The sequence below is a fragment of the Notamacropus eugenii genome, chromosome 4 (genome assembly GCF_028372415.1).
Source record: "Notamacropus eugenii isolate mMacEug1 chromosome 4, mMacEug1.pri_v2, whole genome shotgun sequence".
In the NCBI taxonomy this organism is placed as follows: domain Eukaryota; kingdom Metazoa; phylum Chordata; class Mammalia; order Diprotodontia; family Macropodidae; genus Notamacropus; species Notamacropus eugenii.
Genome location: NC_092875.1, coordinates 279,380,175 through 279,399,246, shown reverse-complemented (window position 1 = coordinate 279,399,246; position 19,072 = coordinate 279,380,175). Strand labels below are relative to the sequence as shown.

Here is a 19,072-nt window from a genome sequence, read left to right as displayed (position 1 = left end):
TGTTATGGGAGATGTGTGCATGGGCAGTGAGCCAAGAGTCTTTATGGTGAGGGAAGAATTTCTAATAAAAAATAAGGAAAAAAACCCCCTCCAAAGCATTAGAGTGTTCTTTCATTTCAGTCAGTACTGTACTAGCACCCCCATGGGATGTTTCCTGATAATCTTTCCACTCCCAGGGCAAAGAGACTTATTAAGACTTACCTCTTTTGGAATACATGCTCCACCCCCAGTGAATTGTACTTCGCAGTTTCTCTAGTCTAGCTTTATGGTTCTAAGTTATATAAAGTAGGGCTTTAGACGCACGCTCTCACAGTCTGCACAACAAACCTCGGGCTCTGGCAGCTACACACAGACACACGAACGCGCGCACTCACACTCAGGAGTACAACGCAAGGGAACACACACACACACACACACACACACACGCACACACGCACACACGCACACACACACATTCAGAGCTGGGAAGTTCGTGCTGCCTCACTGGTCAGCAGAGAACAACAGGCTTTCTCGAAAGTCAGGACCGCCAGCCCGGAGAGAGGAAGGTGCGGACAAGCTGCCCATGGCTGACTTGAGTTTCATTGAAGATTCGGAACCCTACACGGGAAAGGAGGAAGATGATGAAGAGGAAGAGGAGGAGGGTGTGGAGTGGGGTTACGAGGAAGGTAATAGAAAGCCCTGCACGGAGTTGGGTTATCATGGTTAGGAACAAATCTGACAAATGTCCAGGCTGTGGCGGTTCGGGCGCTGTTCACCCTCCGTGTGGCCCTGGGGTCTTTTAGGCAGGAGGGCGCGGTGGGGTGGGGGTCGGCGGGGCTGCTGGCGGTGGCGAGGACAGCTGGCACTGGGCAGCCTGGCAGCGCCTAGCGGAGACTGACGGGTGCGGGAGAGCGGCGGGGAGCGCCGAGGCAGCAGCTCCGCTCCTCCGCCTCCTGCTGTCGCTTGCTCCGGGCTGAGACCTGAGACCTTGCCCTTGGTCCCTGAGGGAAGCCTCTGAGAGCGCCCATCCAGCTGGGCTGCCTGTCCCTAGCACCTCGCCGGAGTCCCTACTGCCCTTCCAGCAGGGACCCACCTCAAACCTGTGGCCTGATTTTCATTGTAGCTGCGACGGAATATAATTTTTGAGGATTTGTTGGAGGCAGAAAAGCTTTTCCACCTTCGAGACGAGTTTTTGATCTTCTTCCTTTTCTGGTTTCCTGAATTCTCCCCTCCTCCCCATTGACTCCTGCACCTCAAAAAGTGATACTTCATTATTTGGCTATGCTTGCCTGCACCCCCACAAGTCCCTTCCCGTACCACCCCGCCCCCTCCCATTATCACTATATAAACTTGATCTGTATAGAAATCTAACCGGGGAGGCAACACACGAACACATTCTGTAGTTAGTCTAATTTACTTCAACAGCTGCTGTTCTTTTTGAACTAAGTTCTCAAGTTTTTGCTAGAAGATAGCATAGCTAGTGAGGGATATCTAATGATACAGAGTGTTGATGGTGCCCTGTTTCACCAAAGTCTTTAATTTAGACCAATCATCTTGACTTGAGAGCCAGTGAGGCATCATGGATAAAGAGCGGGACTGGCCAAGGAGTCAGAAAGACCTGTTCAAATTCTTTCTTAGACGTATTCATTCAGGCTGTGTAACCCAAGGCAAGTTACTTAACCTCTCTCTGCCCCAGATTACTCTACAAGTAGGAGTTGCTGATTTATATCCTTTTAAAAGTTAGGACCATAAAACCAAACTGGAATGTAACAAAATTAATGGTTTCAGAGTTATTTAAAACTGTTCTAGAGCAACTTTTACTGGACATTTTCAATGTTACATTAGTGAAATTTCACATTATCTTTATAAGCAATGCATTATGAGTACAATCAGCTCTTTCTATATGTCAGTTTCAAACTGAAAGTCTCTGAAATGCAGGAAGGCTTTCTCAGAAGTTTCTTTTTATACATTTAGGTCTGCTAATATTATTTTGAATGATTACTGATATGTAAATGCTTGTATTCACAAACTTACAAAATCTATAATTATGTCAGTTTAAAAAAGCATATAATGAATTTGTGTGATACATTTTTCACATTTGCACACATAGATACCACATATACATATATGTGTTATATATAAACTCACTAATATCAGTTATCATTTTCCATTTATCTTCAAAAGTGTTTTTAGCACCACACTTGCCAGTTCTATTTGTTCCACATTGAGCACTGTTGCTATTACCAGTGGTTTGTGATAGTTTAGTGTTTGTTGTCATTTTAAGATAAGTTTGCCTTCAAGCCACAAATCACATAATTATATCCACATGGTAAAAATAAAAGTATTGTATTGTGCTATAAATCAATTAAATGTTATGAGGTTTTGTGGTTTTTAATGAATGATTTGGGTAACATGGAATCTTTGCACTGTAGCTTTTTCAGAAAGCCAAATATTGCTTCAAAATCTAATGAAATGTATTTATTTCTTTTACCCATGTAATTGATCATAAAACAAGTTGTATCTTATTGGTGGAAGAAGTGTTAGGGTCATAAAACAGAAAACATAACTTTGATTTTTTGTTTCACACTTTTTATATGTATAACCTACAAAAAAAAAGACCACTTTATTTCAAGTTTATTATTTATTTTATTCTCAGGAGTTGAATGGGGCTTGGTATTTCCTGATGCTAATGGAGAATATCAATCTCCTATCAACTTGAATTCAAGAGAAGCCAGATATGATCCCTCACTGCTGGATGTTCGTCTATCTCCAAATTATGTGGTGTGTCGTGATTGTGAAGTCACTAATGATGGACACACGATTCAGATTGTTCTGAAATCAAAATCAGGTATTTAAAAACTTCCATTTCCTCTGCTCTCATCATTCAGTAAATTAAATTGTTGTTATTATGACCTACAAAATATGAATTGAAAAGCTTCTATGATAATAAGGTAGATAGGGTAACATTTCTATATTTTCTGGAAATATACTGATTTATCTTAGACATTATATTTCCTTTTCCTCAAAGACTATTATTAAACAAGGTTGTGAACACACATATATACACAAATAGGTACAAATATATGTGCGTATGTATATGCATATATATACATATATATGTATATATATATGTATATATATATATATACACACACACATACACACACATATCTCTATCTCTATGATTTTTTTTCCTGGAATCTTTTTAAAGAGAGTCATAGGAATCATAAGATTATCAGATGATGGGTTTAGAGCTGGGAGGGACCTTGGAGACCATATAATTCAACTTCCTCCTTTCATAGATGAGGAAGGAAACTGAGGCTTAGATAGAGGTTGAGTAACTTGCCTAAAGTTACACAAGGAATAAATAGTAGAGCTGGAATTTGAATCCAGCTCAATCTAGCATCTTTCTACTATACCACAATGAAGATGATGTCAGGTAGGTTATTCTGACATTTCCCTAGGTGGTGGTACAACTTTACTCAATACAAATGGCAAAGGCTGTAGTTCCGAAAATTGTTGGGCCTCAGGAAAGATTTACAAAATCCATATATCACCCTGAATTATCTTACCAGGTTAATTTCATTAGGAAATTGCCATAGTGCATCTTCAGTATTAGGGCAGTTAGGTGACACAGTGGATAGAGTGCCGGGTCTAGAGTCAGAAAGAATGATCTTCCTGAATTCAAATTCAACCTCAGATACCTGCTAGTTGTATGACCCTGTTTACCTCAGTTCTTCATCTGTAAAATGAGCTGGAGAAGGACATGAGAAAACATTCCAGTACAGGGGTGGGGAACCTGTGGCCTTGAGGCCACATATAACTCTCTAGGTCCTCAAGTGTGGCCCTTTGACTGAATCCAATCTTCACAGAAAAAATCCCCTTAATAAAATGATTTGTTCTGTACAACTTGGACTCAGTCAAAAAGCCATACCCAAGGACCTAGAAGGCCACATGTGGCCTTGAGGCCATAGGCTTTCCACCCTGCTCCAGTATCTTTGCTAAGTATATCCCAAATAGGGTTACGAAGATAGTTACAAAGTCTTCCATGTTGCACAGGAAGGTTAAATTAACTTTTGTCATGTGTAAAATGGACAAGATTGACCAGATGATCCCTGGATTTCTTTAACTTTACCAATTTGGGCCTTAGTCTATGCATGTATAAAATAAGGAAGTTGCATTATAAAATCCTTTTCATTTCTCAGTGTTATGATCCTTGATCTTGTGACTTGAAATTAGCTCAAAATATTTTTTTCTCTGATTAGAATTTTTTTTAGGACAAGTGTTCAGACCTGTGATTTCATGGTGATAGCAAATTCTTAGAGGGGAAAGTCCCTCCGCTAATACAGATCAACTATTACTCGTCAATTTATAATTCTCTTGAGAGTTGCTTTGGGCTACTGAGAATGTTAAATAATACCACCCCCACACCCAGCCCCTTTCCCTGGGTCCCACGGTCAATATTATGAAGTTAAGACCATTGTCTGGTGCATGGTCAGGTCAGATGACCTGTCCACACAGGGGTCACACAGAAAGTGTGTGTCAGAGATGGACCTTGAAGCCATATCATTGTACCTTTGATGTGGGTCTTTATTCACCATGCAACTCTGTGTTTCTCTTTAAAGAAAAGCTGGAACCCGTAAACACACACACACACACACACACACACACACACATATACACACATACTCATCACAAAGAAAACAAGCTGACCTTTCCTGGAAAACACTTCAGAAAAGGTGGAAAATTAGAATATATTTGAATTACATAAAGTGCCTGACAAGCAGTGCCTAAATGTGCTTAAATTAATTCAGAATCAATACATGTGATATTTCAAACTACAAATTCCTTAGATTTATCATTACCCAGTTCAAGCATTGATTTCTGACTATAGATTAGTCATTAATTATGGATGGTTTTGAACCTTAATCTAGAATTAATATTCCTTCAGGGAATTGTAGATTCATGTTTCCTTTCATCCTTGTCCAAGTTTGGTCAAGGTACATGCATTATACCCAATATCATATAGATTTTTGTGCTCGCTAAACAAAAGATCCTGTTTGATTACCTTGCTCATGTCTCAGATGTAATTTTGAACTCAATCTGTAATCCAGGTTATTTTGCCTGTGACATGAATAGGCATTTCAAGTTTACTAGAATGGAGTTGAATGCTAGTTTTTTGTGTGAAAGATGTGTTTTAAGAAGTAAAGAAAATAACTTGAATACATCCTGAATGCTGAAATACTGCTAAGTTACTATAATAAAGGTTATGTTACGATAGGGATCAATTAATATAGTTGTTTCAATTGTGTCTGACTCTGTGGTTCCATTTGAAGTTTTCTTGGCAAAGATATTGAAGTGGTTTGCCGTTTCCTCTTCCAGCTCATTTTACAGATGAGAAAACTGAGGCAAACAGGGTTAAGAGATTTGCCCAGGGTCACACAACTGGTAAGTCTCTGAGGGCAGATTGGAACTGACAAAGCTGACTGTGAAAGTCTTCCTGATTTCCAGCCCTAGCACTCTATCCATTGTGCCACTTAACTGTCCTCCAAATTATGCTTTCCTTGGCCAGTTTGATTCAACAAGCATTTGTTAAGTGCTATTTCTCTATACTAAAAACAAAAAAAAGGTTTGAAACTGTCACCGCCTTCAGGGAGTTTACAAACTCTTGGAGGTGGTGGTGAATAGCGAAGACTGCACTCTTGAAACAATTAGAAAGTAAATGCAAAACAGCAAAAAATAAAATAAAAAAGTTCATAAAGGTCTTCCACTGCCAAGGAAAGGAATTTTACTTTGTGTTGTGGGGTTGGGGTGAGATGGAAGGAGAAAGTGTGGGTATATGCATGGAGGAAAGACAGACAACTAGGGGGCGGAGAGGATGGCTTAGGTCTAAAGAGGAAGCATGGCTGGAGCTGCTGAGGTACAGTGGGTCATATGAGGCACTGAGCAATCAGGATTTGGGGGTGAGAGGTGGGAGGAACTCTGGACCTGAAAGGGTAACATTTTCCAGGGCTAGGTTGTATAGTGGATAGAGCATAGAAGGCAGGAAGGCAGGAAGATCTGAGTTCAAATCCTCAGACATTTATTAGCTGTGTGAGCCTGGGAAAGTCATGTTCTTTGAGTTCTTATTGAATTTTCTACTAAGCCTGGAGTAGAAAAAGAATTAGGGCCGTTTAAATGGCAAGTGAATAGAGCTTTGGGCTTGGAGTCAGGATTCAAATTCAAACGACAAACCACTGCAATCTCTTTGCAAAGTCCTCATGGACTTTCAAACATGACTGAAAAACAAAAGTGAAAAAGTATTGTTTGGATGGTATTGATAAGCTCGAAAACATCTGGAGGAGGATAGCTCTTTTCAAGTATTTGAAGTTGTTATATGGTTGGTCTCCGCATTGATTAAATTCTTTATTCTTTCAGAGTTCATTTTTACAATATTGCTATAGAATAAATTTCAGGTTTTTGTTTTTCTTTTATTTGTGGGAGAGGAAATAAATGCTTGTTAATACAAAAATATTTTAAAAACTATTTATTTTTTAAAATATTTATTTTTTAAAAATTATTTATTATTTATTTTCACAGTGTTTTATTTTTAACATTCATTTAAAAATTTTGAGTTTCAAATTTTTGCCCTCCCTTCTTCCTTTTCTCCTTCCCTAAGATGGTAAGCAGTTTAATATAGGTTATGTGCAGTCATGTAAAACGCATTTCCATATTAGTCATGTCGTAAAAGAAGAAACAGACCAAAAGGAAAAAAAAATGACAAAATAAAGTGAGAATAGTATGCTTTGATCTTCATTTAAACTCCATTAGTTCTTTCTCTGGATTTGAATAGCAACTAGAAAAAATAATTTCAAAAACACTTGTTATGAAGAAAAGGGATTAGATTTGTTTTGCTTGGCTCCAGGGGGAAGGACTAAGTAGAAAAAGAAAAAAGGGAGATTTAGAGGAGGAAGACTTCCTACAAGGGAGGTAATGGATTTACCCCAAGTAGTAGAATTCAGTGAAGGCTGTGCAACCACTTGGCAGTGATGCAAAGATCTTTATGTTCATATAAAGGCTGGCACAGATCACCTCTGAACTCTCTTTTAGTTATGGGATGCTGTTTTCCTCTAATGATTTCAGCTTTGAATATACTGAGTTTGGGGGAGTGGTAGGTATTCCAAGTACTAGTCCCCAAAAGCAGTCAGAGATATGGAACAGAAAATTATTCAGTCCTCTAAATGAGAGGTTAGAAGTGAGATTTGGAAGTCATTAGAACTATGAAAACAGAAAAACTCAGTATTATAAAAGAAACAAACTATACTGAAATGTAGTTATCAAAATATTTTTTAAAAGTTCACTGGCACCAGATTAAGAACTATTGGTTTAGAGAATGTAAATTGTAGAACTGATGGAACCTTGGTGGGTTAGTGACAGGAGAGAGACTAAAGCTAGATTAAGTAGTTTTGGGAGTAACTGCATATAGATGACAAATGAACTCATGAAACTTGATAAGATTACCTAGTGAGATAGTTTAGAATGGAAAGAAAATAGGGCTTGGAATAGAACTTTAGGGTATACTCACTGTTAGGGGGCATGATATGAATGGAGAACTCTCAAAGAAGAAGGAGGAGCAGTTGGACATCAAGGGGGAGAGACAGGAGAAAAAAGTTTTCCCAAAATCTAGAGAGGAGACAGTAGGATAATAGACTGAATTTGATAAGAAAAAAAATTAATTGATGTAAATGTCAAATCTTACATTTGGATTAAATGAACTATTAAAAATATAGGAGATAGGAAATGTGACTAGGTATCAATTTATCTGGAGAATATCAGGATGTTTTACTAGATGCAATCTCAGTTAAGAGTGTGACCTAGCATCAAAAACACTAATGTGACATTAAGCTGCATTGAGAGGTACAGTGCCCAGGCCTGGGCAGGTGAAAGTCCTGCACGACTCTGTCCTATTCTTCTAGCACTACTTTTGATGGAGAACATGGATTACTTCCAGAGTACACCCTTGATGGTGAAGGGCCTTTGAGATCATTCAAAGGAGCTTGGGGGTATTTAAATTGGAAAAGAGTAGACTTAGGTGGGGGCATATAGATGCCTACAAGGTAGTTCATGTGGAAATAATGGTTATAATTATGTTGCTTTCCTCAAGAGGGCAAAATGAAGAGCAATGAGTATAAGTTGCATAGAGACCGTTAGGTTTGTATAAAGAAAAAACTTACTAACAATTGGAATTATTCAAAATGAAATTGGCTGCCTCAGGAGGTAGTGGGTTCCACTTCACTGAAAGTCTACAAGCAAAGAAGAGATTATCCCCATTAGGAATATTATAAAAGGAGTGGTTTGTTCATGCCTGGGTAGGCTTTGATGGCATCTTTCCGATTCTGATATTCTGTGACATCTATGACAAATTGTTGAAAGTATCAACGTATTTCCATGAGGTTGAATATTTCAAGAGACATATCAAAATGATAATTTAGACAAAGGCCATTTATTTTTTCAAAATATTCCTTCTTATTTTCTCTTTTTCAAATAATTTTCCCCTCTAGTTTTTATGGTTAATAATATTCATCTTACATTTATGTAGGTCTTTGATGTTTGCAAATGACTTCCTCCAAAACAAGCCTTCAAGGAGAGAAGTGGAAGACGGTTATCTCAGTTTATAAAAAGTAATTTTAAAAAATGCTTCACTTTTTCCCTGCTTGCATTTTGCGTCCTAAGGCAGCTGCCAGCCTTTCCTAGTCTTTGTCTTGGCTTTGCCCAAAGGTACTGATAGATCTTAGAATGTTTTGTGAATCATCAGTGAAAGAGTCTGTTATTTTTGGTTAATTGTGGATCATGGCTTTATCTGAGCTGAATCATCTCAAAATCAGCAATCCTTGAATGGTTTATATGATAATTCGCTTTAGCTAGAATATTTAATTAACCAAAGTGCTTTGCTTCTTGACTGGGCTACATAAGAGAGGATTCATACTGTTTATTTTGACATTTGCAAAATTTGTGGGTCTGAACTCACTCTAAAACTGCTAGTTAATAATCAGATTTGTAGCCTTTCAAGGACATTTGGCATCAAAATCGGACAACATTTAGAGCATTTCAAAAGCGCAGAGAAGATATTTAAATACTTGTGTAGAAAATGCTTAAAGAAGTCTGTAAAGGAGTACGGACCTGGGCAAGGGAGGTGAGGAAGGCTCTGATTTTATCTGTCCTCACCCTACTAAAGATTAATGAGCTACAATGTTTTAGCTGGGGCTCCTACTTTTCAAAGCAGGATATAATGAAATTGGCTAGTTTATTAAACTCATGCATTTTTGAGTGTAATATATTTAATGCTAGTTTTGAAAAGTTGTTAATAGCTTTATTAATTATACATCTTTGGAGACAGGGATCATGGATTTTGTAGACTGATGCTAAAGAAGATAGCAATTGGCATTTGGGCAAAGAACTTTAGGATAAAAAAATAAAAAGTGCTCTATTAATATTAAACTTTTAGTTTTATCATTAAACCAGGTCACCTCAGAAGAACTGAACTCAGACTGCCTAATCAATACCAGATTAACAATTCTTAAATGTTAGGTGTGGAGGATGTGTTCTTTCCACCTCAATAATATGCTTAAAGATTCTATAACTTCCTCAAGGATTTAATCTGTAAACTAATAATGTAATAGAGATACTGCATTTGCCCAAATCAAATCATCTCAATAAAGAATTATTGAATACAAAGAAGTATATAGACCTGATCTCTGACTTCAAAGGGCTTACAGTATAGTTGGGGAAATAAGATTTAAGAATGAGAAAAAAAAGTAAATAAGGAAGAGAAGGAAATAAAGGCTCAAGACAATTAATGAGCCAGGCACTGTGCTAGGCACTTGAAATACAAAGACAAAAATGAAACAGATTTTGTCCTCACAATAATAGAAGATTTTGTGTGTGTTTAGATGATGAATGAAGTGTGTAGATTATAAGTACTCTAGGAGTTTGAAGGGACATCATTTCAGGGTAGAGAGACCAGGGAAGTCAGGAATTCATCTGGGTCTTGAAAGATGAACAGATGGAAAGGATAAGGAAGAGCTTTATAGGTGGCTGAAATGGTAGGAGCTAATACAGGAGTGTAGAAAAGCAAAAGACAGGTTCAGGGGACAGTGAGTAGTTTAATGAGAAGGAGAAGGGGTAGGCATTATGTGAGATTAGGTGGGAAATGTAAATGTAGGACTGATTTAGAGGTCCTTGAATGCCACACTAAGTAATTTCTTAAAGGCAAGTCTTACCAATTTAATTTAGGCAAGCCAGTTGGTTTTAGGATTAGCGATAGGTGTTCATGTTAAAATTTTAAGAGAAGCTAACCCAAGGATTTATTTATTCATTTAGAGTGTATGAAGATAATAGATTGTATGAATAGACAGTTCTTCCCAAATACTGCTCTATATTTCTTTTAGACTCCATTTAAGTGACAGAATTTTACTCTCTCCAGACTTTTATGACCTTGGAGAAATCTGCATGTTATGGGACTCTTCTGAGCTGTTAGTTTCATCTTCTGATTTTCTTGGAGAATTCCAGAAGTGCAACCAGTATAGGCTGTGATCGATTCCGTTTACTTCTAAGTCATCGCTTCCATTCTCCCCTCTGACTGGTACAAATGTCTGGACAAGTACACTGCTTAGTTTTTCTGTTGCACACACCAATCATTGTCCTCCAAGGATCTGAATTTTCTTCATGTGTCATAGGATGAAATTGTGCATTTATAAATGTACATAAAATTGAAATTGATTTTGTCACCGTAAAGTGATATAAAGAGGAACTTACAGGCAAAAATAAAAAATATAGATTTTTAGGTCTGTGTACTTTGATCTTCAAGTAGCAAAATAGACTGAACCTCTTTCAAGGTTATATATTCCATCTGACTATTAGACAAACTTATTAAGGGTAATGAATTTTTTAAATGTACTATTTGTGCAGAAGGAAGTGCTAATGAGGATAGGTCATTATGCCCTTTACTTGTAACTTATTATAGCAACCTTAATTAGAAACTTTTACTTCTGGGCATTTTGTAATTCTCTGCACTAATTTAGGGTCAGAAATTTTTTCTTCCCATAAATATATGACATACAGTGTTACTCTGCAGTTTTACTTAAATTTAAATGTGGTGCCAGCAAATAAGTTCTTATTCCTTTTCATAAAAGATGTGCTTATGTCCTGTTAATTTGCAGGGTATGGTAGGATTGGAATTTTATTTAGTATATGGTAACATTTTAAAAGGGTGGCTAGATAGTATGGTAGATTGAGTGCTGGGCCTGGAATCAGAATGATCTAAGTTCAAATTCAGCCTCAGATACTTACTAACTGTGTTACTCTGGGCAAATCATTTAACTCTGGTAGCTTCAGTTTTCTCATCTGTAAAATGAGCTGGAGAAGGAAGTGACAAATCACTCCAGTATCTTTGCCAAGAAAATCCCAAATTGGGTCACAAAGGGTTGGATGTGACTGAAAATGACTAAATGACAATAATAACAGAAAACATTTAAAAAAATGTTTGTCAGTACATTATTTTCACATTTTTTTCTATAATTCAATCACAAATATTTATTAGTGTCTACTAAGTATTAAACACTATGCTAGGTACTCTGGGATGATATAAAGAAGAGAAAAATATGGTCCCTGCCTTTATGCAACTTACAGTCTCCTAGGGAAGACACAAACTTTGTATTACACAGCTTTAATATAAAGAGCGATGCTAAAGTGCAGTCAGAAGAATGAATACAAAGACATATTAGACATAATACAAACACATTTGGAAGTATCATGGGATCACTTCAACCTAGCAGAGTGGGTAAAATTTTATCATGCATAATTATTGAGGGAGAGTGCAAGAATGTTGTTATTTCTGTTTGCTGAGAAGGTTTTTGTTTGTACATTGCAAAAGGTACATATACCCAAGTGTCCATTCTAATGGAGGAGGGGCTAAGACCTGGCCAATGACTTGGTACCTTGATATAAGCAAAGTGAATGTGGACATAGCTAAAAAAAAAAGGAAGAATATCTGATTTTCATTGTCCTTAGGATATGATTGTCAACTCAACTCTACTATCAATGACTGGAAAATTAGGTATAGGGTCATCTGGGGGCATAGTGCAGAGCTATACGGTGAATTTGTTTGGGATGGTAGAGGATGTGGTGATGAGGAGGGTCAGTTGCTTGATGTGTTGAAGCCTACAGGTCTTAAGTCTCAAACTGTGTAAGAAAAGGTGATTTCATTATCAAGGGAAAACAAACCAAGGATAGAGAAGATAGGTGAAGCATAGTTTCCAGGGTGAGGACAAGGAGATATCTAAAGAAATTTAAGGTTCTAATTTCAATAACCCTTGAGGACTATATAAAGAAGAGTCTTTCTCTGTCTCTATCTCTCTTTGTGTTTTTGTGTCTGAATCTCTTTTTTTGAAGTTCGGTAGCACAGTAGATGGAGTGTTGGGCCTGGAATCAGGAAGACCTAAGTTCAAATACTAACTCAGACACTTTTTAGCTATGTTACCCTGATAGAATCATTCAATCTTTCTCTTGTAAAATGAGGATCATCTTAGTATCTACCTTCCAGGGTTTATGAGGATTAAATGGTCCTCTTTGAGAATGAAGGGCAAACCCAATGAGGATTAAATGAAATAATATTTATAAAGTACTTAGTGTTATGCCTGGCACACAGTAGGTATTTAATAAATTCTTATTCCCTTCCTACCCTTTATCCTCTCTACCAATTCATCTTGCTGGTTAGGCAGGAGAAATCAAATAAGAGTAGGCCAATGCCCTTTACTTGGTGCTAATGACCAAGAATGAGATATAAGAATTGACGAGGGATATGTAACAGTTGGGTAGATAGTTTGAGGAGGGCATTCATTGTCCGTAGAGGGACGGTGTAATTATCTGCAACTTTATGGTACATTTGAGGAACAGGAAATGGTGAATTTGTTTAGGGTAGAGAATACATAAGTAATGGTATATAAGACAGCAAAAGTAGTTTGGGAACAAGTTTTGGAGCTCTGGATTGCCAAGTGAGAGTGCTTGGTTAATGTAATGTATTAATATATTTAAAGTATTAAAATTTTTTGCACTAAAGGGAGGTATAAAGAGCACTATACTTTAGGGAGCAGTGAATGCTATGCATCTTCACCTCTGTCTCTTGGAAATCTCTGGCTTCTTTTAAACTCAGCTTAAGCTCGACCTTCCACATGAAATCTTACCTGCTAGACCCATTTGCTAGTGGCTTCCCTCCCCAACTACCTCATATTCATTTTATATATGTTCTGAATGGATATATATATGTATGTGTATATACATATATATGTATGTATATATGTGTGTATATATATAATACATACATACTTGTATCTCTTTTTTATATACTTATATATGCATCTGTCATCTTCCCCATTAGAATATAAACTTCTTGAGGACAGGCACTATTTCAATTTTGACTTTGTGTCCCTAAAACTTAGTACAGTGCCTGGTATAGACTAGGCATTTAATAAATGATTATTGGTTGGTCAATTAATTGATTGTTTTCAATAGAGATTCAGCACAGATCAGAGAAATCTCAGATTGGGAAAGAACCTCAAAAGAAATTGAGTCTAACCTGTTCCTGAACCAGAAACCCTTCTACAATATTCCTGACAAATGACCATCATATTTCATTTGAAGGACTCCAATAAAGTGAACCCACTACTTCTTGAAGCAGTCCCTTATACTTTTAGACAACTTTAATCTCCAGTTATCCTGATGAATATTGAGTCACTGGACCCAGATGGCTCAGGAGAAGAAAGTGAGGCTGGTGACCTTGTACAGCCCTCCCTCACTCAAATCAAAGTCAACTGCGATGTCATCCTCTTGATGTCACAGTCTTCTTTGAGAACAAAGGACAAACACAACAACAATTAGTAAGGTATTTTCTCTTATATCAGGTCAAAATCTGCCTTCCTTCAACTTTTTAAAAATAATATTTTGTTTTTCCCCATTTACATGTAAAAATAATTTTTAGCATTCATTTTTTAAATTTTGAATTCCAAATTCTATCCCTCCGTTTCTCCCCTCCCCCTCCCTGAGACAATAAGCAATCTCACATAGGTTATGCATGTGCAATCATGTAAAACCTTTCCATATGAGTCATTTTACAGAAGAAAAGTCTAACTAAAAAGAAAGTAAAAAGGAAGGAAGGAAGTGAAAAATAGAATGCTTACATATATATTTATATACTATCAATTCTTTATCTGAGGCAGATAGAATTTTTCATCGCAATCATTTGGGATTGTATTGGATCATTGTATTGCTGATAACAGCTAAGTCATTTATGGATGTTTATCCTACAATATTGCTATTACTGTGTACAATTTTTTGGTTCTGCTCATTTCATGCTGTATCAGTTCATGTAATTCTTTACAAGTTTTTCTGAAATCATCCTGCCCATTATCCTTCCTACAACTTTTACCTTGTTCTGCTTCTTCCCTCCAGAACCATACAGCAGCAGTGTTATCCCTCTTCCATATGACAACTTATCAAAACTTTGGAGAAAGTAAAAAATGGAATGCTTATTAAATCTGCACATGATACATATTTAAGAAGTACAGCAAACATGTTGAAAAATAGAGTATGTATCCTATAAGATCTCTACAAGCTAGAAAATTTAATTTGATGTAATATGAATATCAGTACAGCTAAATATATAGTTTAATGTAGATTTAAAAAATCAACTTAAAAAGTCTAAGATGGGCAGGCAGACCTAGAAAATGATACTACTGAAAAAAGTCTTTTTAAGCTCCAGCTACTACTTTGATGGAAACAATATGCCCTATTTAAAAAATATATTATTATATCACTCAAATTAGGCATATCACTTATCTACATGTAATGAAACAGTTTAGCAAATTGGTCTAAAAATCATCATCATCAAACACTCATTTGTATGTTTTTATTTCATGAAAATAAGATTCTTCATGAATTTTGAAACTATTAATTTCACGCTACTTATTTAAAATGACTACTTGCATAAATTAATTGTAAATTATAAAACAATAAAATATACAGTTAGGCTCTGGGCACACTATTTCAAAAGCATAGAACCTTTTTTTTCTTTTTCTTTTTAAATTAACCTTTATGCAATCTCTAGATGTAAAAGTAAAACTAGTTTAGCTTAGCTACTGAGCTAAAAGTATGTATTTCACAAGGTTATCCTTATATATATTGTATCTATGTGGTACAAATGTCCCACCCAATGTATTTTATAGAGATTTTGCTGCAAGTTCAAAATAAATCAACTATAAACAAAAGTGATTGAAATCTTATGTTGCATTACATATTCAGGACTGCTAAATCCTGTGCTGTCAAGACCACATCTGGTATATTATGTTCAGTGGTAGATGCCGCATTTTAAGGAATAAACTTAACACAGTCCAGAGGAGAGTGATCACAGTGAAGGACTTTGAGACAATACTAAATTAGGATTGTTTGAAGGAAGTTGGGGATTTCAGCTTGGAGAAGAGAAGGTTGAGAGGAAACATTATAACTGTGTTCAAATACTTGAAGGACTTCCATGTGAAAGAATTAGATTTGTTCTTTTTTGATTCTAGAGGACAAAATTGGGAGCAACAAGTAGTAAAATTTGCAGAGGCAGATTTAGGGTTTCCATCTAATAGATGGAAAATCTTCTTAATAATTCCAACTACTCACAGGTGGAATGGGGTGCCTTGAGAGGTACTGGGATAACCATCATTAGTGGATTTCAAACAAAGACTTTTGTAGGCTGCAGAGGGGAGTCAGATATGGGCTAGAATAGAAGACTTGTGAGGTCCCTTCCAACTTCCAAGAGTGTGATTCTGAATACATAATGAATTAAGCCCTTCATATATCTAAAGATAACCTTTCTTTTGGGAAAATATCTCTAGGTCCTCTGGTTGATCCTTAGATGCCATATTTTTCAGCCTTCTAACCATCATTTAGCCCTTCTCAGAACATGCTCCAGGTTTTCAAAGACTGGAGATAGAGGGAGAAGTTAGGAGACTATTTTAATTAATCTATGCATGAATCAGTACAGTGTGTTATAGGTTTCAAGATAACTCACTAACATTTTGTGGAACATAATGATATCATAACTAATGAATCAGATTGATGGTTATCCTCTCTTTCCATCCCTTCTTAATGCAGTAACTTGCCTTGGGCTTCACTGAGAAAATTATATTCATTGTGAGTTCCCTCTCTCTCCCTGTTCTATATTTCAAAACCATTTTCCATCATTCTTTTTTTCTTTGCTCCAGTCTCTGATGAAAAAGTGAATTTTCTCCTTGATGCTTGGGTCAATCTCATTAGTTTTCCTCTAGTTTTATCAACTATACAAATGTAAAAAAATTAAGATTTTAAATCAGTTAAAAATTAAATAAATAAGCAGGCTAGATGATGGGGTTACAAAAATGAAAAGGAAACTGTCTCTCCCCTTGAGGAGCTTACATTCTATTGGGGCAATATCATAGGATGATAGGATCATTGAAGTAGATCTAAAAGGAAGCTCAGAGGCCACCTTGTCGAACCTCCTTATTTTACATGTGATCAAGCTGGGACTCAGGGAACTTAATTTGTTCAAGTCACACAGCTGGTAACTATCGGAAGTCGAACTGGAAGTCGGAATCCAGAGGTCATTCTATTTCTACTGTGCCCCTATATATAGTAAAAACAAAGTAATTTAGGAGGAGTAGAGGAGCTGTTTTAGGTCAGGTACATACTGATCCTAATGTAAATTCTTGGTTTGGAAACTTATGTCAGTAAGGTTAACCATAATGAAAGCAGCAATAATAATGACAAATGTGCTTTTTATTTACTAAATATAAGCAAACACTAAGAGAAGATATATAAACAGACATTCAGAAAGGATATACAGGTACAGATCTCCAGGTCCCAGGTCACTGGATTCTTTCAAGTCAGTAACAACAAAATAAGAACTACAAACCATGTGGTAATATAGTTTGTCAATTTCAAAGAGCAAGGGAACTGCTCTCCTTTCCTGATACCATATAATGCAAGACTTTCTCTCAAAGTGGGCCTTCCAGACCATCCCCATTCCAGGTCTCCATAACTAAAAGTTTTATACGTATGCTTAATCATTAAGCCATGTATGTAATCAGCCTATAGGACCCAAGACCATGGCACTTGAGTGAACTTTGAGAGGAGCTCCAGGTATTGGATGAGGTGGAGATGAGGAAGGGTACATTATAATCATAGGGGAAAAATCATGGAAATTTGAGATGATTATTCATTAAGTCAATCAATACACATTTATTAAGTGCATACCATGTGCCAGGCACTGTGCTTATCACTGGGGAAACAAAGAAACATAAGTGGAATGTTATGTATGTAGAATAGCAAGAGACTGGATGGCTTTTTTGCTGGGAAGATTCCAAAGGGATTTCTGTTCAGATACAGGTTTAGCTGGATGACTTCTGGGGTTCCTTTCAACTCTGAGATTCTAGGAAATAATCATTCAGAACCATCACATCAGAGGATATTGTGGAATGAGAAAGAGGATCATTTAGCTGTTAGTCTAGGGAAATGAACATGTAGCAAGCATTTACCTAGTACCTCATAAAATGCAGGATTTTCTTTTCTTTTTTCTTTCTTTTTCTTTTCTTGTGGCTTGGTAGAACTATTGGATGTGAGTGTGATTTAATTTCTCCAGTGAAACTAGAAAATATTACTGAGGCTGCTACCCTTCCACCTCTCTACTCAATCGAGATTCAGGTCAAATTTAGCATCCATGGTCTCCCTTTTGGATTCCTCTTTCCCTCTTCTGGTTTCCTCGTGGGGTTTCCTCTGATTTAAAGAATGCCTCATTGCCAATTTAAATCTATGTGCCATCTTTCCTCTGGTTTTGGATTTTAAATCTTATCTTTAATTGTGGACAGAAGACTGTCCTCTGGTAAGGGAATACAAAGTGTAAGTGGAAACCAAGGGATTTATTTTTTAGGGGCAGAGGGATCCCTCTTATGGGGATCCTGAAATCTTGCTATAGGCAGCAGCTTTAGGCTAGTTTCCTCCTCCTCCTCCTCCTTCTTTTTTTTCTTCTCCTCCTCCTCCTCTTTCTCCTTCCCCTCCTTTTTAAACTGTTAGCATTTTTAAAAAACATTGGAACTTAACAAAAAGCAAATAAAATGAGTATTTCCATATATAATAGAACAGGAGGAAATTGTATCTGAAACTGAGAATCTATAATGTGTAGAATTTGTTGTTCTTTTTGAGTATGTAATAAATTCGTAACTTTCAAAGCTGTCCTGTTTGTCTGCAATTCCTTTGGCTAACCTTTTTTTCAACTGTCTCCTGAGGGGTCATTGTGAACTGATCTGTATCCGAACTATCAATATCCCTCTAAACATTTATATGGTGGAGAATTGGAAAAAATCCCAACCTTTCTTCATTCCATTTTCTCCAGGCACAATATAGTGAATGTGACTGTAGCCCTTATGTTTTCTCTTACATAGCAACCATACTGTGTTACCTAGGGAGAGTTTTTATTGCCTTGATTTAAAGATGTGCATACATGCTCTTCTCTTAGTACCCAGTCAGAATGAAACAAATGGTTGCCTTGGTAGCATTCCCCAGTTTCTTAAGTATAAGACTGAACGAATTAAAGCATAGAGTTTGAAAGGAACTGTTCCCCTGTCTTCTCCCAAACTTGGATGGATGTATTGAGTTCATTCTGTATATAATAGGTTTTTAAAATTTGTTTTAAGGTTAAGTCTTGAGGGTTGTGTGATTAATGCAATGGGACGATGGTACAATATTTTTAAAAATCTTAGTATCTAAAATCAGAAACCCCTAAAATTCTTATAACTGGGATGTGTACAAAGAAAGTATAGAATGATTCAATTCTATACTTAGCTTTTGAATGACCAGAAATACTTTCTACCTTTGCAGCTTAATTCATTTAATACCTTTTCTAGTATTGATTATAGTTGAAATTGTCTTTATTGATAATGGGACTAAGGGAACCCCAATTCTCAAGTTCAAACTTGAGAATTCATGGATTATTATCACAAATGGTCTCAATGACATTTCACTTTGTTTAATTTTTGATTCC

At 36.6% G+C, this 19,072-nt stretch overlaps 1 protein-coding gene across 2 annotated transcripts in view; it reads left to right on the top strand.

Annotated features, from left to right (window-relative positions):
• The first annotated feature begins 185 nt into the window (after positions 1 to 185).
• The window catches only part of CA8 (carbonic anhydrase 8), a 244,345-nt gene continuing 225,458 nt past the window's right edge, over positions 186 to 19,072 (top strand). For both annotated transcript variants that reach the window (XM_072604656.1, XM_072604655.1), the window contains exons 1-2: positions 186 to 665; positions 2,636 to 2,827. In XM_072604656.1, the coding sequence (XP_072460757.1) occupies positions 563 to 665; positions 2,636 to 2,827 (295 nt within the window). In that variant the 5' untranslated portion in view covers positions 186 to 562. The remainder of the gene's footprint in view (positions 666 to 2,635; positions 2,828 to 19,072) is intronic.